Genomic DNA, 22,268 nt, shown 5'->3' with positions numbered 1-22,268 from the left:
CAGCCTCTAGCGTCTGCTGCACTTGTTCACTTCCAAGGTTTCAACACCGTTTGGGGCAGTGCTCGAATACACAACGTCCACATGACGCACCTCCGCTTTGCTGCGTCGTTTTCAATAGCATCTACAGTCAGCCTGGAAGGCTGCAGAGTTGGGGTTCCTCTTCACAAGTCACTAGTGGCAACGGAATAATCTCCGGACGCGATCGAGCCACTGGATGTCAAGCCACTCCAATCAAAATCAAGAGAGGCGTACCATTCGGTCGACCCAGACCAGTGGCGTCAGGCTGAGCTTATCGCATATCTGCCACACCGAGCTAAACATGCACACCAGCAGGAACTTGTGCAGCGATGCACGTGTTGAGTCCTGCGACTTCACAACCCCACATCTGGTCTATACTAACGATACAAGGTCACCAGCAGTAGAGCTATCCTATCTCGAGCTTCTACATAAGCGTCGCGCCACTGCGCTAGCCGCTCTACAAGACGATGTTCAGTATCTCTGCGATTCCCTGTTCCAGCTGACATCTCGACTTTTGTACCTCTACCACCGTCATTGTACCCAACGGAAGTTCTCAGAGTCACTATTTTCATTCACCAATATCTTCCATAGGCCACTACTTTCTCCGTCCAAGTCAAACGAATAGTACAGCTACCAGCAGGTACCAGACCACATAATCCCAAGTCATGGACTCGTCACTGGAGGAGGAGAAAGATCTTGCGTTAGCCATTGCGATGTCTCTGGAGTTGGATCCTGAAGATAAAGAGCCTGGAACATTGGCATACGAAGACACCGTCTCGATTGAGCAGGATGACGACTCTGATGAAGAGCTAAAATTGGCCATGGCGATGTCTTTGCAGCAAGATGAGGAGGCCGAGGAGTCTGCAACATTGGCGACAACGGTGACTTTGAGAGCCGACCAAGACAACAGCTCAGCGGCGTCTATGACCATGACGTCACAGACAGATGCTCCTGCCACTGATGATTCAACGCACATGCGGACAGGCATATTGGAGGGAGAGAGCCACAACAATACGAGTCAGGGCTTTCAGTGTGAACTTCCTCCAAAGAGGAGAGCAAATCGTCGTACAGTGAACACAGGATCTATGAACTATGGGAACACTTCACGCATATCGGAAGCCAATGCGGCAATCAAGCGGCTGGACGACCAATTACGCGGCAATACCTCTTCTCAAGATAAATTTACCTTTGACGATAGTGAACTGGTTTTTGCGACCAACCCGCTCTATACGATATATGGCAACGTTCTGTTTGAACTTCCATCTCAACTCTTTCACGTTCTAGAGTCGCTCGAACACGAGTTTAAGGATAAGCCAGCAAAAGATAAATGGCGTCAACACCAGTTTTCGAGCCTCGTGTACTTCGAGCTCTACCTCCTGGACCAGCATGACCGCGAAGCTGGTGCATCGTACATGGAACGTGCCTTTTCAGAAATAGAGGAAGCTAGTCAAAAAGCCCCAAAAGGCGTGGTTCCTTTTCAACTGGAACTCTTGTTTGCTTTGACCGATTTTCTATCGGAAGACGCGCGTCATGCCGCGGATCTGAAGACATGTCCTTCTTACATCCGACTCCTGGCACTGTGGGATACGCAGCTACAGCTTGAAGGTCCTGCGAATTTGTTTCGACCATTGTTTCTCGGGTATGCTCAGGAGCAACTATATCGTGTCTATCATCCTTCATCGTCCGTTGCCTCAAACATTCTTGAAAGAATGATTGGCCATGGAGAAGCGTGCTACGACATGGCCCCTAAGATTGCACAAGATGCTCAGTGGGACAAACGTGTGATTCTCCTTTGCTACAGTAAGCTGGAAAGGGCTCGAGATAGTAGGGACGGCATGTCAATAGCTGATCTTGACGAGACGATCGGATATACTACCGAAGAGCTGCTCTTCACCGATGAGGATCCGCCTCCTCCCAAGGACTTCTTACTTGTAATCGCTCTCAATGCTTGGTTGTGTAGATACAGTCGAGAGAAGAATGCTTACAGCATGCTACGCGCACTACAAGCTGGCTTCGATGCATTGGATAGTATCGGAGTAGGGCACAGACATACCGATCATGTTACAAGTGCCCTCGCGACGCTACTGGATGAGCAGTCGCAGAGACAAGAATTCGTGTCGTCCTTGTCAGAAAGTGTCGAAATGGCTTTGAAGCTGCAAGCTGTTCGTACTGAGATGCTGCAATTGCCAGCACGGCAACCGGATAACGCGAAGTGCGGAAGTTGTAATCAGGTACGTTATATGATCTTCTATTTCTACACATACTTATGTTTCAAAGCACCTGCTCAAGAGGGATCGAGTCACATGCAAGCAATGCAAGCTGAGCTCATACTGCCGCACTTGCGTAGTAGCTATCGGATTCTCGCACCTCGAACACTGTTCCGACGATCTCATGCTCGATGTGTTTGGCCGAGTGGCGGTGACCGAGCTTGACATCACACTTGGCCGTTTCACCGAACTCATTCCAGCGGAAACAAGCGACATCACGACAAACGCAGAGCATGGAGACCCTAGCCAACCATCAGGCGTCGTGTGCCCGCCACCAAACAAGGGGAAGGAGAAAGCCTTATGTCACACCGACCTCTCACTCAGGGCGCTGCAGAGATACGAGTTGCGCTCCAAGCATGACTATGTTCTGAAGGCTCCGCCCTCCGAAGACCTGGACTTCCACGATCGAGCACTCTACGTACTCGAGTGCTATATTATCACTGGCAATGAAGTAGCTCGTAGTGATACGATATTTCATCTGCGAACAGCGCCCAAAAAACCGTTGCCGGTGGGTATTACTCGATCTGTCCTGTTGATAGAACTGGCCAACATGGGAATCAGGCTCTACGAGAAAAGGAAAGAAAAGGAAGTTCAGAAGATGGTCACGGATCTGGTGTGTGACGCTCAAGAGTTGATTGGCCACGGTGTTGATGATGCAAATCGTCAGGAGCATTTGTCATGCCAGCTTGTTTCGACGTGGTGCGCACGAGAGCTCCGTCTCCTCGTAACGGTCAGCAGGATAAACTTATCAGGGTAGGATACCTGCCCGCACGGATGGCCTGGGAGGCGCTGAAACCCTTGGAAGATGGTCCAATAGTCTCGGCAATATGTTACATCGGTCTCGCTGAAGTATTCGTCCCTATGTACTGGGCATTGAAATCATGGCGAAACCTCATAAGTGTAGATAATTGGGCGACGATATCTATGGACCAACTCTCTCGGATCCCGCCAGATCACCCTTCATTTCGAGACTGTCACTTATCGGTCGCTGCTATCCTTCGAAATGCAGGTACAGTCTTGGCAGACGGTGCTGCGGAACTCAAGACGGACCCGCCTCTTGATCCTATACCAGAAGGGTTTGGCGTTCTCGATTGGATCCGACCAGCAGATGTACCGAACTCGAATGATCTATCGCACGCGACGATCGCTCAGTATCTTCTCACTCGTGCAAGAGCAAAGTGTCAGTCTTCGGTAGACATCTTGGCCCAGTTTATCGAAGATTCTGAGTGCTTGATCAGCTCAGCGCAGAGTCTAGCTGAGATCTACAAGCAAACGCATGATAGAACCTCCTTGCTCAGAAGCGTTGACATTTATCACCAATGTCTTAACGTGCAGCATGGGCAACCGAAAGAACACATGCGTGCAGCTGTTGAGGTCGCCAATCTTCTAAGCGCACATGGCAATCGTGGTGAACACCTGGACGTGATCGCTAGCCTAGCCAAGGCTATCACGGTCACGCTGCAGTTGATATCCCACAACATGACAGTGGAAGACCAGCAGCTCAACCTGTTAGCGGTACATGGGTTTGCAAACACGGTAGCAGCGTTGTACCTTCGCAATGATCACATCATCGAAGCACTTTCTGTCCTGGAGCGAGGAAGAAACCTCATGACCAATCGCATCATCGACACAAGAATCAGCGTTGACGAACCAGGGTCTGTTGAGGTGGACGATCTTTTGTCACAGTTTCGGGATCTCCAGGAAGCCGTAGTTCGCGAGATCGATTTGGATCCTACCGATCTAGCATTTCGCAGACGGCGAGAGGCCAACCCGGACGGCGAATATATGATGAATCTTGAGATGGGATGGAAGCGGTTTGAAGCCCGCGATGAATTAGACAAAGTCGCAGAGAAGCTGCGTCGTCATCCTCGATATGCTGATTATCTTGACAGCCCAAGTCCAGATATCATGAAGGGCATGGCAAACGACGGTCCAATCTTCGTCGTCAACGTAACTGCGAGCAGATGTGACACGATTGTCATAACAGCGACTAGTATAACTAGTGTCAACTTGGACGAGCTACAATTTGAGACAGTCGAACTCAATCGGCAGAAAATGGAACGAATAGTCAACGACGAAGATCGAAGTAATTGGGCTCCAAACAACAAGGAACTCAGCTCTATCCTATTGTGGCTATGGAACTCCGTCGTGAAACCAAGTTGGAAAGAAGCTAAACTCAGGCACTCATATACCGACTCTTCTACTTCCGCAATGCCTCGCGCATGGTGGATAGCAGGAGGACCGTTAGAGTGGGCCCCTCTCCATGTCGCTGGCAAATTCGATGGTAAGCCAACAAAAAACAACATCACAAAGCTGGCAACATCCAGCTACACACCATCTATCCGAGCGTTGCGGTATTCGCGTCAGAGAGAGCGTCTTTCTAAGCCAAGCGGTGCAGAACAGTCGATACTAGTGGTCACGATGGAGACCACACCGGGAGAAAGCCCTCTTCCTGGCGCCCGTGAAGAAGCCGAAGTAATCGAGACACGGGCAAAAGAAGCAGACATACCATGTATCCCACTCAGACAGAAACCTGCTCATGAGGTACTACGACAGATACAACACCACACCATCGTTCACTTCGCCTGCCACGGTATCGTGCATCGCCAGTCGCCATCTTCTTCGAGCCTCTTACTGCAGCGAACGATTGACAATACGTATTCACAGCAGCGATTCGGCCGGATCGTCACTTTCACGGGCGGCGCCGGGGTGGGCACTGCTGGCGTCCAAGTAGCTGAGAAAGGTCGTCTCCTTCGCACACACGTCTTTTCTACATATGACGAGCAGCATATCCCTCTCGCGGCAAAGAACGGGAGACTTGTGCTGGGAACCAAGAGCACCCCGGGATATAGCGGCCTGAACTTCGATCCGACGATCATACCGGCCCAGAAAGATCTTCTCAGTGTTTCTGATCTAGCAGCATTGCCCTTGAAACCGGCATTTCCACGACACATTGCCTTTCTCTCCGCATGTCACTCAGCATTTGCCTTGTCACAGGTTGCACCGCAAGGCAGATATCTTGAAGAAACAATATCGATAGCGGCTGGTTTTCACCTCGCTGGCTTCAAGCATGTTATAGGATCTTTTTGGAAAGCCAAGGATGAAGCATGCGTGCGCATCTCAGACTGCTTTTACAAAACCTTGTTTGAGAATCGAGAAGTAGACGGAGGGATAAAGGATTCAGATGTGGCACGGGCTCTGCAAATCGCGGTATTGGATCTCATCAAAAAGGAGCCCACGCAGCCTCTGCTTTGGGCTCCATTCATTCATATTGGAACTTAGTCTCTCGTCCTCTGCAAGCTAGTCCGTATTCACTTGTCATGACGGGATAGGAAATCTAAGATACAAGACCGTTTATCGTGAATCACAATGCTATTTCGTTTCTTGACTAAGTTCTTTATACCCATATATTTCGTGATGCAGCGTAGTCTTCCCAGAAATAGTATGCGATTCCGATACTACTACCACGGAAGGTTATATAGCAAATCGATAGTAGATACGGCATTGTCTACAACGGACTATAGCTTCATCGTCCCAAGTCCGAGTATAAGACTGCCGGTTTTTGAGCCATAAGATTACGCTCACTGCAAACACATTCACCACTCAAGCTCTGTCCAAGTAGCCCCGAGGATATCAAATCTGCTAGTTAGATCATCAGTCCTCAAGTCCAGAAAATGGAAAAAATTCCAGATCCCAAAGTTCACCGATGTTCGGGCTACCCAAAGGACCGATGTGGAACTTGACCTTGTTCCCTATCCGTGCTGTTGACGTTCTCGGCCTTCACAGCCTCACTCTAGTGAACAGTCTTCTTGATGGGAACAACGAACACGGGGCATAGTCTGTCCGACCTAGAGAAAATGGAAAGGCCTAGATTGGAAAGGCCACGCGGCTAGGGATGACGTTTGTTGTCTCCGCAGAGGCCTTGATCTGTAATGTCAAATTTAACATGGTGGGGCGAGAGCGGGAGCTAGGAATAGTCACATGGCCGACGCGTTTTCCTTTTAGCGTGGTTGAGAGCTTTCTTTCTTGGCAAATCGGTAGTGTGATCCAGCGAGGATTAGTTCATCGCAGAAATGCGAGTCTTCCGAGATCGTAAGACGTAGATCGATGTGTTTGGGCCTAATATAGATACTTGGCATGGTTCTGTCTTTACTGCGACACTGTTTTTGTCGTCCATCCACTTTCCTGATGCATCACAGAAGCTCGCTCTCAACATCTTCTCCAATTCATGTGACGCAGGATTAACAGTTCTGCACGACCCGGCTCTTAGCCCGACTGCCAGCCAGCGCCGTCACAGACTGAACAGAAATGGACCTTGTATGGGTGCCGCTTTGGGACATGCATGATTTCCAAGGTTGTATTGTATGTGCAACACGAACTGGATCAGTTCCACAACACAGAGAGAGTAAAAATGTAATACTAATATATACAGCGACTATCGCAATCCAAACCACATCGAGTCGTACCTTACTGCGGCCAGGTAACTCCAGTCCAACCGGCAGCATTCTTCATGATCCTAGAATCCACAGTGTCATTTCCAGCACCGACATACAGAACCTTTGAGTACGAAGACTCGCCCCAGAAGCTAAAGGTAGTGTTCGCAGGGATAAAAGCAACATCTCCGATAGCAAGTTGCGTGGTTTCAAAGGCACCAATGCTAACGCTCACCAGACCGTCAACAACTTCGAGCGCAGTGTGGCCGGGGACGGAGTATGTAGCAGGCTTAGCTCCGGCCACAGGTTTCGACAAAGTCATCGTGCCCTCGGTGAAGTTGCCCTCAGACTGCTGGCTCGTGATGAACGGCTCGATAATGGTGTAGTAAGAATCCTTGTCGCCAGCGAGGTACTTGGGTCCGTAACCATTGGCGATGAAAAAGGGTGTCTCAGCATCGCTAGCGAGCTCGTTGGCGCCGCTGTGCCAGATCGCATCCTCCTCCGTAGCACCGTTCGCGCCAAAGTTCATCGGCGGGCTAAATTCCAGCTGTGCGAAGACATCGAAGCTCTCGAGTGTGGTGATTACGCTAGAGTCGCCGCTAGACTCGGTAAAGTTTCCTTGTGGGAAGGGGGAGTTGGTTACGGAAGTGTAGTTCTCGTTTGCAAGGAAGTAGAAAAGGTCCTCAAAGCCACCGGGCGAAATGACGCCGAGAAGCTCGACGAATGGATCAAGCAGCTGGAAACTGTGGGTTGTGTCTTGGGGAACGGCGCCGTAGTCACCTGGGGTTAGGATTCGTCCCGCTGTAGCGTTGTCTTTGTTCGCCCAGAGAGCGAAACGACCCCTGAGGCAGTAGAAGTTCTCGTAGTGAGTTTTGTGGATCTTAGGACGTTAACACTCAATTGGATGCCGCTATGTTCATAGGAAGACATACATGAGGTAGTACACCGAGGGCTTCACTGCTCGGGGCAGCAGTGCTTATGAGTGTAAAGGCGTAGTTGGAAGAAGGTCCAGTAACTGGGAAGCGGTAGACTTGGGATCCAACTCGGTATCCGTCCAGAGTGTATGCTCGCACAACATATGGGCGGACATATTCGGGAACCTTGGTTACAATAAGATCTCCGACTGCTCGAGCGTGTGAACTGGAAGGCAGGCCTGCGGCGAGGCCTACAAGGGTAGCGATAGAGGCGAGAAGCATGATTACGAACACCGGGTGCAAAGTCTGTTAGTGATTCTAGAAAGGAGTGATCTGGTGCTGCCGATTGACCTCTTTAGCGGAAGACAAGAGGATCAAATAATGTCGACATTGGATCCTTCATCGAACCCCTGTGTAGACTAACCGATCCGATCATTGCAACTCTACCTGGCAGGGTGTGGATACACGTATACGTAACGTGGGTGGGTCAGAACGGAGGTCGGAGTGTTCGGCTTCCAAGGTTTGCTCCCCCGACAAACAGATCTCACTGTTGTTGTCGAGCGCAGATTGATCCAGGGTGCTGGTTCTTTCGCTACGAGTTAGAAGCACCGCGCAGCTGCAAGACTACAGCATCGTGAATGGAGTCGTGACTTGCGACCATTTTCTCGCAGCTTCGTGAGATCGCGTACCGACAACAATCGGGCCTGCCCACCTAGGCAGGTGGCAGGATTGCAACAGAAAAAAAAAAGTTCCAAATCGGTCCGTCCCCGAGGCAAGCAATTGAAGGCTGTACTTTCACCTTGCTGGAGGAGTAGGCAAAGTTAGGAAACTCATGACGGTTGCCATACAAATCATGCGTCCGGCAGTTCCAACGGCAGAACACATATCCCCAGAGTAGACTAGCACTGTGGTTTTGGTGAATGAACCGCTTCATGGTCTGTGCAGAGAGCGCTCGGACACATGTCCGCGAATCCTCAACCCGTACCTTTGCTGGATTGTCCGCTTCAACTCAATATTTGAAACATGTACGAGTGCATATAATTGCCTTTGGGACTCTGGGAGGAGGCCTGGTTTGTACGGCAAGGGCTATCGGGTTGTGCTTTGGGTAACGATGGGGTTGTTGTGCGACTTTGGTTAGCAGGTTACGCACGCTCTGAATGCACAGAGGTACGGCATTTCGCATCGGGTACCTGAGCACTGACCTTTGACAGACCACTTGACTAGATATCGGAGCGGATATCGTACATAAGCTCGGACCTCAATGCGCAATAGACGGCATCACCCTAGTCCCTGCTCCCGACCCTCGTATAGATGAAGTCTGGTATTTTGAGGATACAGTACGTGGTCTGGCGGACGCGGTCGAAAAGGGGGCAAGGGCGACGCAATTCTGAGTGACCAACCACTCGATGGTCCAGGTGCGACAGGCTTACCTGGATAGGTATCGGCTAGGCTTGTGTAGGACTAGCCCTTGCCTGTGGAAGCAATCAAAACCCATGACAACTCTCTTGTCGACGATCTTCTCCGTTCTCGCGGCAATTCTTCTGATACCGAGCGCCTGCGATATCCACGATGAGCGAGCTGCTGCGGAGCTTTCTCGATCTGATCTGCGAGATCCGATGGTCGCAAAACCTGAGCCGGTTGTGGAATGCGCCGAGAGTGAGTCCGACCTAGGGTACCTAACGGCTGGGATCTCTAACGATGAAAAGACGTAGCGCCGTACATTAGCATAGTTGCTGTTCAGAGTACACTCAATGACATTTTGAGAGCGAACACTGATCCGACTGATACTATAGTAAGATATAGCGCCAGTATGTTGAGGCGGCCCAGGTCACCGCTCCCATTGAAGTTGGTATTGAGCTGCTCCACAAGGGCAACCTGTTACTATGCTCATTGTTCGATATCAACATGAAGCTGTTGAGTTGACAAGCACTGGATGTTTCTAACATGCTAGAGTGTGTTTAGAACAAACCAGACCCTAGCAATTGCGAATGGTAGCAACAAGGTTATTTGACAGCACTGACTGCTACCGGTTTGCTATAGTGTTATCCGACTCTTCTTCTGAGAAAGCTTGAGTCGAGTAGTCTGCTGCATAATCTGAGGAACATCACGTTGGGATCAGTCGTCCGTGGACAACTATGGTGTAGCAGATTTAATCATACAATTACAATACTTCGTTCGGTAGCGTCAGGAAATACCGTATCGAACAATACATCGTAATCAGTTACCTTGTATATCTGGTCTTCTTCGTTAAGATCCCAGTAGAAGATTAACTCAAAATAACCGATCCGCCGGTAGACTTCACATAAACCCTCGATGCTTTTATCGCTTGTTGATGGCAATGATGCGACAACGAGAGAGATGAGGTGTTCCGTACCGTAGATCTGACCACGTGTGATGCGAAGCGGAACGATGTGGTAAATGCTCTCCGTCGCACCAATGTCTTGTTTCTCGTCCCAGATAATACTCCTTTCAATCCAAGACAAATGTTCTATATCCAAGTCTTTGAACTTCTCCTGCCCTATGTTACATGTCGGCAAAGACATACTCGACATTCGAGCAAGAAACTTCAGAGACCTCTCTTGTATCGCTTCATATACATTACTCGCCTGAACAAGACATGTAAATTCGCCTTCGAACATTACCAAAATTGCTGTTGTACTGTAGACGTCCACGTCAAAATACGTAATCTTGCCCGGAACTGATGCCCAGCTCCATGATGGCGCCATAGCGAGGTATTGTCTTCTTAAATTCGCAGAGCAGGGATCATGACATGACCAAGAAAGGCATTCCACGAGATGTTCTCCCCATATGCCAGCGACGTATGTACTTCCGAAAAGCTCCCTCGGAACAGATCTCGCAATCGATGACAACGCTGTTAGACGGTCCGTTACCTGCGTAAAACTTGACGCCGAGTAAAATTGGATGAAGAGAAGCCATTTCCTGAACGTCAGTAAAGAAGAATGTCCAAACGAACTATCGCCTAACTGATCGAATATAGGAACCTTTCCAGTCGTGTAAACTGCTTGGCACTCCCAAAACACTCTCTCTTCGGTGAAGTGCAGTATTCTTCGCGATAGCAGGCGCTCTTGTGCAACCCAACCACGTCTGTTCAAGCTAGACATGGTAACCGATCTATAGTATAAGCTGTCCGCTGGAATTTCAGGCAAGAACATTGGCTGTGTCGCTCCCTCTTTTGTTTCTCCGGGTATCCTGCACGGCGCATTGTAATCTGTCCCAGCTCGAGATAGGAAGCCATCGTCGGGGTTGCTGGAGCAAGTAGCCGCGATATTACAGATTGCGTTTTGGTAAACAAGCCACATACGTGCCCCTTCCGCGTTCCAATCACTGAAATCTCCATGCGCACTAGGTTGGACTATACACATGGCATCGATCCAGATAAAGCGTATTTTTAGAGCACGAGCGACGATAATTGCGTCCTTGAAGGTTTGTGGCAGGCTTTCCAGAGGTAAGACCCGATCGCCAAGAGGATGTGTGCTTAAGAAGCAGTCAGGTGGCCCATGACCCCAGCGATAGCTCAAGGTACAGTAGTCGGAAAGCTGATCGACCGTGGCGCGGGAGGTGTTGATCCATGTTGGCACGTCAAGCGTGACAACATAATCGTCCGGAGAAAGGTCGATGAGACGGCGAGGAAGTTGATCAACTTTGGCTGACATACCTGTTTTCACACGCCCACAATTGTGGTGTTCACCCTTATCGCCAAGCACACAAGCTTCGAAAAGCTCACAGGCATGCACGACTGGATCATAAGGAGTCCTAAGAACCGAGATTGGAGCATCGGTAGAAACAAGCTCTATTTCAAAATAGCTTCGATGTTCAAGTGAAGGAATATGTACCTCCATAACAAGCCTGTTATAAGAATGACAGAAGGAGAGAGCGATCACGCCATGGCAGTCTCGAACCACAATTGCGGGTTTTTCGATAGCGCGCCGGAGGTTCGTCGTGAAAGCCCTCTCTGCATTCTTTCTGATGAATGAGCAAAGTTCGCAACCGATCTCGGAGAGCATGATCATTTCAGGGCCCGAGGACCATGTACGAATTGGTATCCCAGGATACAGCACATATTGCTTGGGGATCAGGACGTTGCTGCATTCATGACATCGAGACATCGTAGAAATCTCTTGAGTGTTGTGGCCCAACAGAGTTGGTCCGCGATAATGAAGGTACACCTTCGAGTTCGCTAAAGGCCAAGATTCGCAGGGCAACGGTCATTGGTGGTGTGCTTTGGTGAACAGTAACACGACAGAGCTGGCTAGTGCAGGCTTCCCGAAGAGCTCAACGGCCGGAGGACTGAGTTGTTGAAAAGGCAGGCCTGGAGGTGTATATATACGTGTTCGTGCCCAGGACGTGATGATGGTTCGAGGAGTAGGGGCCGACAATAATCAAGAAGCAACAATTCGCAACGAGACCACGTTGCAGATTTATGTATCAAAGACAGCTAATGTGCGTAAGGGGCCGGAGCGAACAACGGGAAGAAGGAAGCTGAAAGCAAATGGAAGACAGGAAGTAAGAGATAAGAAGTCTGCGGGGCAGACCACCAGGCTGAACCCGCCAAGCCTTCCATGCTGCGCCTCCACCATCATCCGCCCGATCACGCGTACCGACCAATCGTAATGAAGCTGGCAACGACCTGCACTACTGATGATAAAGAGAGACGATCAAGCTATAGACTGGCATGTAGAAAACACTTCTTCGACTTTCATCCCTTCTTTCTTTGAAGCAGGCTCCAGCAAAAGGTATTCGTCATCAGGTGCCATACCTACCTCCTACCCGTTCATCATCAGCGTCCGCGACACTCAACCACAGCCATATTGCACACACCTCCTCAACGCCACCAGCCTTTACGTAACAATCTTCATTCCACTGATTGCCTACGACTATCTAATATTGCCCCATCGTATACTGGTATCTTTGGTATCTGTACTGTAATCCCTCACTCCACCACTACAACCACCCCCTCACTCTTCTCCACCACCCTCCCCCATCACGCACCACCCTCCCTCACCACCACATAAACCCTCCACTCGCCCCCTTCCCCACACTGCCCAAAAAGCACCGGCCTCGCAGCCGCAGCATACCTACTGAACCTCAACATCACCCTTCTCTTTTCATAACCCAGAATCCTCCATACCCTCCTCACAGTAGTAGTCCCATCGTCATAGGAACATGTAGGATCATCTCCTCCAGCGCAAATCTCCACCTGTAACCCCTTACAAAGCCGAAAAGACCACCAATTAAGATGTGTATGAACAAACGCACTATCACACCCATAACAAACCTATCGTCTACGGTAAATATCGTTCATCGCATCTCCCCTCTCCCTCTCCCTGTCCCTATCCCTCCCACCACCACCTCCTCCACCCCCACCATCCCTCCTCCTCTCCGGACTCCGACTCCTCGTCCGTCCATCCCTCCTCTCCCTCTCCCTCGCCGCAAACCCCCTCCCATCCGGTCGATCTCTATACCCACGACTCCTATCATCCGTGTACGCGCCACCCCCTCCTTCCCGCGAGTTTGCCGAGTCCCTCGATCCACGTCTCGTATTCCTATCATCAGGTTCCCGACTGCGCCGCGGCCCTTCGGCGCCATAGCTAGGGATATATGTATCGCCGCCGGCGGCCGCAGCACCGCCGGGTGGCGGCCCTCGTCTCCGGTCCACGCCATCAGGACCGTATCTGGGTACAGGTGGAAGCGGGTGTCTGCCATCTGCGGGTGGTGCCGGGAGACCATTGTGTCCCCTCTCTGCGCCGTTGCCCCAGTTTGGTCGTCTGTCGCCCGGTGGTGGGGGCGGGGGTCTGTGTTCGTAGTTCCTTCGATCATAACCACCTCTTGGTCCTCTGTCGACACCAGGTGGCCCGCGGTCTTGAGGCCCGTTGTACCGTCTGTCGCCATTTTGTTGCCATGATTGTGGTGGTGGTCCTTGGCCCGTCCATTCGCCGTTTGGTCCGCCGCCGACGGTGCCGCCTTGGGGCGCGGGTGGCAAGGCCTGTTTCTGGCCGCGCGCATTCCGCCGGTCGAGTTCGTGCGAATCTGCGAAATGTGGAATGTCTTCTTCGCGCATGGGGAGGGGTTGTTCGCGGAAGTAGGGGTGGTCGATTGCGTCGATGGCGTTTATTCGTTTCCGCCAGTCGAGGCGCATGAGGTCTTTGATGAGGGAGAGGCCGACGGGCGAGAGTTCGCGGAAGCGCTGGGCAATGTTGCCGGTGCTGGGTGCAAAGGCGCGGATGGGGTCTGCGCCGGGGAGGTCGTGCCAGCCGGGCATGCTGGTGTCGTTTGGCGAGCCGACGAGCTCGAAGATGATTTGTGCTTGGTGGATGTCGCTCTGGCCGGCGAGGATGGGCTTGCGCTTGAACATCTCGCCAAAGACGCAGCCTGCGCCCCACATGTCGATGGCGGGGGTGTACTTCCTCAGCTGCAGGAGGAGCTCTGGCGGCCGGTACCATCTGGTGACGACTAATGCGGTGTACTCGCGCTTTGCTTCGCCATTGCCCCTGCCCCGTTGTGGCACCGCTTCGTCGTAGTGTCGCGCGAGGCCAAAGTCTGCTATCTGCAGCCGTCCGCGGTTGTTGATGAGAAGGTTGGCGGCCTTCATGTCGCGGTGGAGGATGTGGTTGTCGTGGAGGTATCGCAGGCCCTTGAACAGCTGCAGCATGTAGCACTTGATCTGCGCTTCTTGGAACCGGACTTCGGGGTTGTCGAGCAGGCCCGACAGGTCGTGGTCCATGTACGGCGTCACCATGTACAAGATGGCGCGTTTCCTGCCCTCAGCCTTGGGGCGCTCCACGGCCATCTCCTCGAGCTTGAGGACATTCTCGTGCGACAGCATCTTCAGCAGCTTGATTTCTCGCAGCGCTGTGATGGGGAAGCCGTCCTTTTCGTTGTGCATCAGGATCTTCTTGAGCGCGAAGATGCTGCCAGTCGCCTTTTGGCGCGCCATGTGCACTTCACCAAAAGTGCCCTCGCCGAGCTTCTTCATCATTTCGTAGTCGCCGATTTTGCTGCATCCCTTGAAGCGCCGCTGGAGGGTGGGCAACGGCGTTGCGCCCGCTGAGTTTGCCATGTCGGCGATGGTGGTGGCTGATGTTCGTGATGGGGCGTCGCCGTTACACTTCTTAGTCGCTGCTAAGTGGTCGGCCGGGTACGTGTCGGCAGGAAGTCGCGTCGTGGCTATGTGTCGAGCGTGGTGGTGAGATGAAACTCAGCATGTGTGGTCGCGATGGCGTGCGCTGCCATGGGTAGGGAGTTGGAGACGGGGATTTATTGTGCAGACATGAGAAAGTGCGTGGGAATGTTCAAAGATGAAGGGCCAGGGAACGCGATCCCCGGCGGATTGTGAGCCTTGGCGCCGCATCACGCTAGCGTGCCTCGGATCGACCTTAACCACACCTCATCTACCCAAGACGTCAACCAGCCATTGTACCACACAGCCCGCAGGTACGGCGCCCGATAAGACATTGAAGAGATGCCACGATGCTAACACATCCCCAGGCTCACACACACCATGCAGCCCACACTCGCCCGCATGGGCCCGCCCAAATATGCGCAGATGCCGAACCACCCCATCCACATCCACCCAGTCCGACCGCTCTACCGATTCATGGCCACCGGCCTCGGCGCCTCCATGTGGTTCTTCGTATGTGCTATCGATAGACGGAGGGAGGCACAGCGCTAACAATGGCAGTTGATGTACCGCGCGAAGAAGGACGGACCCGCGCTTCTGGGCTGGAAGCACCCATGGGACCACTGAGCTCTCGGTGAGCAAGGTGGAGGATCATGGAGGCCACGAGTGCGTTGTGTAACACGCAGCAATCATGGCAGGTGTATATACCAAAGAACGCGGAAGACGGGCTCAGGCCGATGGCTGCGATGCCCGCGCAGACAGTGCCAACAAGTCGAAATTCTAGAAGAACATCATATCGCCTCCCATCTCCCCGGGTCTGCGCTTACTGCTACACCTGACGTCACGAATCGCATCCAAGCTCCTACACAACAACTGTGACTCACCGCGACATGTGATGAGAGTGGGATTAGATATTACTCAGCCTACCATACTCCATTCTCCCCCAATCCTCCATCCAGCGATCACCAGCTCACTCCGGCTTCTCAAACAGATAATGACTTACCCCCCACGTATCCCCCCCATCCCACCTAAATAACTCACTACACGCCAGATAAAATACCTGCCACCTATTCCACCACGTCAACGCCCCCTCCTTCCCATACGTCTCCTCTAACCCCTTCCAAACACTCTCCTTATTCCCCAACATCGTCGTCAACCAGTCCTCACACGTCTTACTATAATGCATCCCGCTAACCCACCACTGCCTCTTAATCCTTAAATTATCCTGAAAATACAATAATAGATCTGCACTCGGCATCGTGCCCCCCGTAAAAAAGTGCTCTGTCATCCATCCGCCGTCAAAATCATAAGGCGTGTCCTTGTGCGCGAATATGTGCACGAAGAGCTTTCCGCCGGGCTTGAGCGCGCGGCTGACCTTGGCTATGAGTAGCGAGTAGTTCTTCATGTGCTCAAAGAGCTCGACTGAGAGAACGCGGTCATATGTTTCTGGCTCGAATTCGTGGTCCACGACGTCGCCGGTTACGATGCGCAGGTTCTTGAAGCCCTTGGCGCTGGCGACGGAGTCGATGTGTTGTTTTTGGGTGCGCGAGTTAGAGAAGCCAGTTATAGAGCTGTTAGGGAAGATTTCGGCGAGGTAGAGGGAGAGTGAGCCCCAGCCGCAACTGGGATGCTGTTAGTCGTGTGTCTCTTTACTAAAAGAGAACTTAATCCGCATGTCGGATGAAACGTGTTGGGCACGTGACATATTCTGACCACCAATATTCAACCCGCAACGCAAAATAAACCAGGACCCGTAAACAACATAAGAAAACCACTTACCCCAAATCCAACACCTTCATCCCATCCTCCAACCCCGCCCTCTTAACATACACCTCCATCATTCTAACCTCCGCCTCCCCCAGCGTCTCCCCACCCTTCTCATACAAACACGCCGAATACTTCATCCTTGGCCCCAACATCCCCTGCAGCACCTGCGTGCCAACCTCATAATGCTGATCGTTCGCTTTCGCCGTCTCAATCGCAATCGGCCGTTCGCGTAGCAGCTCCACGTACTTCATCTTCGACGCATAGCTCGCTTCGAGAGAGGTGCTAGCAATAGACGCCAGGCGGTCGGCGAGCTGGCGCCGGATCCCGAGACGGATGGCGGCATGCGGGAGGTATCCGTTGTCGATGAGGGGGTTGATTATGTCGTCGGAGTTGACGAGGTCTGTTGGGCATTAGAGGGGGCATGATGGCTGTGGAGTGGGTGATGGTGTGAGTACTTGAGATATAGTTCATGGTAGGCAAGTTGGAATCGCGACAGTGGTGGCTGCGCAAACTCAGATACTGTTAAGAGGGGTGTGAGGAAAATAACTTTGGAAACAGCTTCACACACGCGATATTTGAAGCTATCGCGGCTCTTCAGACCCTGGTGTGTCCCGGCTTCCTGCGCTTCAGAAGGCGTTTCGTGGTAAGCCTAATGCGGGTTAGCGTAGGTGTGTGATGACGTAGACGATTTTACTGAATAGTATTAACGGTAAGCACTTCATCGCAACCACAGGAAGCCGCGTATACTGGACACGATGCTATTTGATGAGACACAGAGTCAGATATTGGACATGTAGTATTCGTCAAAGCCAATCAGAAGACACGCGCGTGCCGTGACGGGAGATCAGCGCACTAAACGGCTGCGGGAAGCGCATGGGGGACATGCTGCGCTATATTACGCCATTAATGTGGCTGCATGCGCGGTTTACTGGTATTTGCGAGATTGCTGATGGATTAGTGTTGCTTCGATGCCAGGCATGTTGCCAGACGCGCATCTCGACTAGGAGTACTAGCCGCGTTTCTATACTACTTACCAGAAAATAGTATACATGTGCTAGCTATGCGACAGCAAAATATTAACGCAGTCGTCTTCGTACAAATGCGATGCGCCGTAAAAATGGACATGTACTCGTCTCGCTACCCAGCTTCACAACTCCAACCCAAATGAACATGACACCGCCCAAAGCAGACCCAAGAACGCCACGCCTCTCGTACACTCTTCCGTCAAAGCTTCGCCAAAAACGCCGACCACCTCGCATTACTAGACGGAAGCGCAGTATACGCCCCCTCCTCCTCCCCACCGCCCTTTACAGGAACAAACTCAGGCTGCTCGTTCTGCTTCGCCGTTTCGTGATCCAGTCTCGCCCTGCGCTGCAGTATCGCCACTCTCTTGTACAACAAGAATGCCACGAGCAACAACAGTATCGCTCCGACGGCTGCGCCCACAACTATAACCGCTTTGATACCAGTACCAAGGCCGGATTGGGACGGAGTGTCGTTCTGCTCTGGACCTGGTTCCGGGTCCGCTGTCGATGTCGCGGAGGCAAGCTGGCTGCGATCTGGTGGTACCGCTGCTCCGGTCTCAAACCACAGCTTTGTCGCTGTCCTTGTCGTCGTCGCTGCCGCTGAAGGCGCAAACGTTTTGCTTTGCAGCAACGCGTCCGCTAGCTCCGACGCATATCCTGCGTCAAAATATCTCAAGTCAGACTCCTACCAGTAAACGAACATTGCGTCCATTGTCGCGACGCCTTTTTTAATCACGGTAGGGTTGTTTCTAGAGTCCAGGTTGGTGGACACAAAAAACCAAACGCTGCCGTCGGACGTGGTTGAGCCGCCAGTCTGTTCTGCATTGTATACAGTGAGGGGCGTGATGAAAGTGGATACACACGCTCCTACAGACGACCAAAATTCACTGTCAGTAAGGAATGATTAGCAGAGGTCGTTATATCATTGCTTGTCATTCTCGCTAGTAGACGTGAGAAAATCAGGTAATGTGAACATACCTTTTGCAACAGTTGGCTCCCCATGCGCGAACACCATCAGCCGTCCAAGTTCGTGTTCTGTACTCTGCCAAGTCGACCATTGTGAATCCGGGCAGGCAAGTCCCTGGACTATGAATAGCTTGTCCCCCCGATTCCAGACAGTCGGACGGCATTGAAAGCGTGACTCCCAGAATGTCATCACTCGACTCTGGAAAATCGTGCTCGATTCGCCAGTTGTCAGTGCAGTGAGAGCTGAAGGTAAATGGGGTCGTGAGTGCGGGCCAGAAGTTTTGCGTTGGGTAAAAATAGTCTGAATCAACTTCCATGATTTGATGATAGACATTGGAAATGCCCGCCATGGTAAGCAAGAGGCCGTCGAGGTTGGAGCTATCGAAGTCAGGTCTCTGTTTTGCCAATTTGGAAGGCAACAGCTCACTACGAGTATTATCTGCTATACTCAAGTGTTTCATGCGCGACGCGTCGGTTCCGGCATATTCCAATTCTGTCACTGACAATGATATTGGGTGTCAGATCTGCGAGGACGACTGTGCCGTATATATGCAAGGACTACCAGTCGCCAGAGACACCAGCTATCGGTTGCCGAGCCAAAATCAAGGTAGTGCCACAATGCCAAAGTTCGATTCCTTTGTGTCTCCTTCATCACTTTTCGCACGTTGCTGGGGCGCAGCCTTCCGCGGCACAGTCAAAGCTCGCTTGCTGATGGTAGCGGTGCCGGTTTGACCCATCCTTTCGCATTGCTCTCAAACAATCTCGCTTCAATGCCCTTCCTCACCACTATTAGTTCTGCCCTTTATGCCGTCTGCATCTGCGACTCCCTCTGCGACGTTCTCTGCACAAACTCGGGTTGTTGATTCTGGATCGCAGAAGTCTCATCAAGCCTCTTCTCCTTTCTCCTCACTCTCTTCTTGTACAGTAAAACCCCGACCAAGCCCAACAGTAGCGATCCTGCTGCCACTCCCACACTTATACTTGCCTTCGCGCCACTACTGAGCCCGGGACCTGATGACCCCCCACCGGCCTCCTCAAAACTTGATGTCGCGGATGGAAGTTGAATTCGATCAGGCGGTGTCGCCGTTTCAGGTGTGGCTTCTGCGGTAGCTGTGGGGGTGAAGCTGATGTGTGAGCGACTGGCTAGTTCCGATGCGTACTTGGGGTCGAAGTTCTTGAAATCGGATTCTTGCCAGTAGACGATAATAGGACCCATTAACATGTAGTAGACCTCTAATTACTAAATTATCTGTAACTAACTCCTATAGCTGTGAAATATAATTACAGAGATCTAGCGACGATAACTAACCATAACGTTAGCCGCACTAAGGCCGTTCTGAAAAAAGGTAGCGAGCGTATCGAAGGGAATAAGCTCTGTACGGTCGTATAGGTCCACGTGGCCGGCGTCTTGTACCCAAACTAATTCTTTGGGGTAGGCTGCCAGGTTGTATGCGTCGACAGAAAACTCGCGAGAGTGTGCCTGGGTACCTGCAACGAACATGACTGGACGGGGCTGGACAACATCCAAACCATTCAGGGGCCAGTAGTTCAGGAAGCGGTTCATTGAGAGAGCTGGGCGCGTGAGGTTCAGGGTTGAGCCCACAGGCGGATACTCGGCGCGTGGAGTTTGGTAGAAGTCGAAGAATTCCCTATCGACATCTGTAGAGTTCTCGTTCAGTGGCGGACGACCAAAGCCGACAGCAAAAGCCGTCTCAGGGTTATCAACCCTAGACTGTCTCCATCGCGTATCCCTCTCAATCATTGCCTGGCGCTGTTCCAAGCCGATTGCGTTTTCCATCCCATCGCGAGAAGCAGCACCCATGTCGTACATGCTGACAGTAGCAAGGGCCTTGATGCGAGTATCGAGCTTGGTCGCGCTTACTGCCCAGGAACCGCTTCCGCATATACCAAGGACACCAATTCGTTCACGATCAACGTTGTCTTGTAGCGTGAGGTAGTCCACGGCCGCACTAAAGGATTCCGCAAACATGTCCGGTAATACAGAGTTCCTTGACGGGCCACCAACTGGGCCCCAATATCCAGGGTCGATAGAGATTGTAATAAAGCCTTGCTCAGCCAGTTTTGTAGCATAGAGGTTCGCGCTCTGCTCCTTGGCTGCACCAAAAGGAGGACCAACAACGATAGCTGATGCGTTGCTGTTAGGATCAAAGTCGTTAGGGACAAACAGATTGCCCGAAACCATCTCTCGAAACTGGTTTGGAAAGATGATAGGCGTGACCGTGACGTTGTCGCTAACGTAAAAGTTCGCGGCACCAAAAGACATGTTCTGGGCTATCGCATTCATTGCTTTGGTTGCCACAATGGCTCCGAAGGCAGCCAGATTGCGGCTAGCCATGATCGATGATTTGGTGATCTGTTGTGGGCTGTTTGTCGTAGCTTTCTGGAGCAGGTTGGCTGTAATAAACTAGTTGTAGTGATGCCTTCTTCAAGCGGGACTTCTTGCTCGCTTTATAGCTGAAGCAGCGTAACAAAAGAACTCGGGGAGATCATGTAGTCTCTTTGCTTCTAATCATCGGAAGGTTCTCGGGACTAAATTGCGTATACAGTAGTTGCGTATGCTGGGGCTGTGCGGTTCTCTTTCCAAGTCCTTGGCACTATAGAAAGATAACATGGCATTGCGATCTCTACTAACGTACCTGGCTCTATATTGTACCTGCAAAGCCATGCGACACACATTTGCAGAGCAGGGAATCCTGGTTCTACCCAGGTATTCACCAGTCCCAGACCAGACGTCAATGCCTTATCTTCTATTGCCTGTGATGTAACTGTTTGTTTGACATGCTAGAGCTAAGCTGTCTGCGCGATCCGTCTTTATTAGCGTGGGCAAGTAATGAAGTAGTCTGTAGCCAGCTGACATGTGTGTTCCATGTAACGCCGCTGTACCGTACCGTGTCTGTGCGCTCAATGCTTTAACTCCGAACGACTGACTAGGAACCAACTACAATTTCAATTTGTTGGAGTTTTGCTGGATGTCTTCCAATCTCAAGGATTTCAATGGTAACCTATCGTACTCGTTCAATTTTCACTCGGAGCAAGTCTAGTTGGGTACCGGTACCGCCGTCACTGTCCCGCGTTCCACTTTCTACTTTCCACTCCGCGCCCAACTCAGTAGAGCGTCGCATCCTTCTTTCGACAGCCTTTACCCACGAAGCTATCTCCGATCACGCGTACGGTCGCTTCAAGTCTTCCAACAAGCTCTTCCAAGAACGGCTGCGCAACAGTCAGGAGTAAGGCAACAAATTCCTTTTCTCGGCAGGCTAAACAAACAGATAATTTCTACGGAGTCGAGATCACTGTTGGTACTTACAGTAAGCTACATGGGTATGCTTAGTGCTGTCAGCGAGATGCATTAGCGCATGACATTTGGTTTGTGTTTAACTCCGCATCAAGTCGGGCCGAAATGCGAAAGCTTGGCTTGTGCTCTTGTGCATGTACGGTGAGGTCAATTAAGAACATAGCCTGAATTAATCATAGCAAACCTGTTACTAGCCGAGTCAACACGGCAAAGGCTGGGAAGTTAATTCTGTAGAACATAAGGCTAGTTATCTGATTATAAATACTGCTAGATGTGATATACTTGAGTCTATGACGGTTTCTAAGCAGTGAACCCTATGTGTTGAATTGCAAATTATTGACTTTAGTAGTTAACACCTCCTCCTTGTCAGATTCAGTAGAAGAAAAAGTTGGGCCAACAATGGGTTTATCCTTCCTGAACAGGC

At 51.4% G+C, this 22,268-nt stretch overlaps 5 protein-coding genes across 5 annotated transcripts; 1 reads left to right on the top strand and 4 right to left on the bottom strand.

Moving 5' to 3' along the window:
- Positions 1-6,752: 6,752 nt before the first annotated feature.
- On the bottom strand, positions 6,753-7,914 carry ACET3X_008761 (uncharacterized protein; the record flags this gene model as incomplete). The annotated part of the gene is made up of 2 exons (XM_069454969.1): positions 6,753-7,598; positions 7,651-7,914. The coding sequence occupies 2 exons, from the start codon at positions 7,912-7,914 to the stop codon at positions 6,753-6,755; spliced, it is 1,110 nt and encodes a 369-aa protein (XP_069304363.1).
- Positions 7,915-12,928: 5,014 nt separating this feature from the next.
- ACET3X_008760 (uncharacterized protein) lies at positions 12,929-14,710 on the bottom strand (the record flags this gene model as incomplete). The annotated part of the gene is made up of 1 exon (XM_069454968.1): positions 12,929-14,710. One exon carries the CDS (start codon positions 14,708-14,710, stop codon positions 12,929-12,931), a length of 1,782 nt encoding a protein of 593 aa, XP_069304362.1.
- A 210-nt stretch (positions 14,711-14,920) lies between these two features.
- ACET3X_008759 (uncharacterized protein) lies at positions 14,921-15,397 on the top strand (the record flags this gene model as incomplete). The annotated part of the gene is made up of 4 exons (XM_069454967.1): positions 14,921-14,928; positions 15,010-15,084; positions 15,139-15,283; positions 15,332-15,397. 4 exons carry the CDS (start codon positions 14,921-14,923, stop codon positions 15,395-15,397), a joined length of 294 nt encoding a protein of 97 aa, XP_069304361.1.
- A 413-nt stretch (positions 15,398-15,810) lies between these two features.
- On the bottom strand, positions 15,811-17,126 carry ACET3X_008758 (uncharacterized protein; the record flags this gene model as incomplete). Its single annotated transcript, XM_069454966.1, has 4 exons — positions 16,993-17,126; positions 16,550-16,937; positions 16,146-16,392; positions 15,811-15,837 (listed from the first exon to the last, which is right to left on the bottom strand). The coding sequence occupies exons 1-4, from the start codon at positions 17,006-17,008 to the stop codon at positions 15,811-15,813; spliced, it is 678 nt and encodes a 225-aa protein (XP_069304360.1). The 5' UTR covers positions 17,009-17,126.
- Positions 17,127-19,819: 2,693 nt separating this feature from the next.
- Positions 19,820-20,884, bottom strand: ACET3X_008757 (uncharacterized protein; the record flags this gene model as incomplete). Its single annotated transcript, XM_069454965.1, has 1 exon — positions 19,820-20,884. The coding sequence occupies one exon, from the start codon at positions 20,882-20,884 to the stop codon at positions 19,820-19,822; it is 1,065 nt and encodes a 354-aa protein (XP_069304359.1).
- Between the last annotated feature and the right edge of the window lie 1,384 nt (positions 20,885-22,268).

Source organism: Alternaria dauci, chromosome 8 (genome assembly GCF_042100115.1).
Source record: "Alternaria dauci strain A2016 chromosome 8, whole genome shotgun sequence".
Lineage (NCBI taxonomy): Eukaryota > Fungi > Ascomycota > Dothideomycetes > Pleosporales > Pleosporaceae > Alternaria > Alternaria dauci.
Note: the sequence above shows the minus strand (reverse complement) of the source record. Positions and strands in the feature narration are given on the sequence as shown.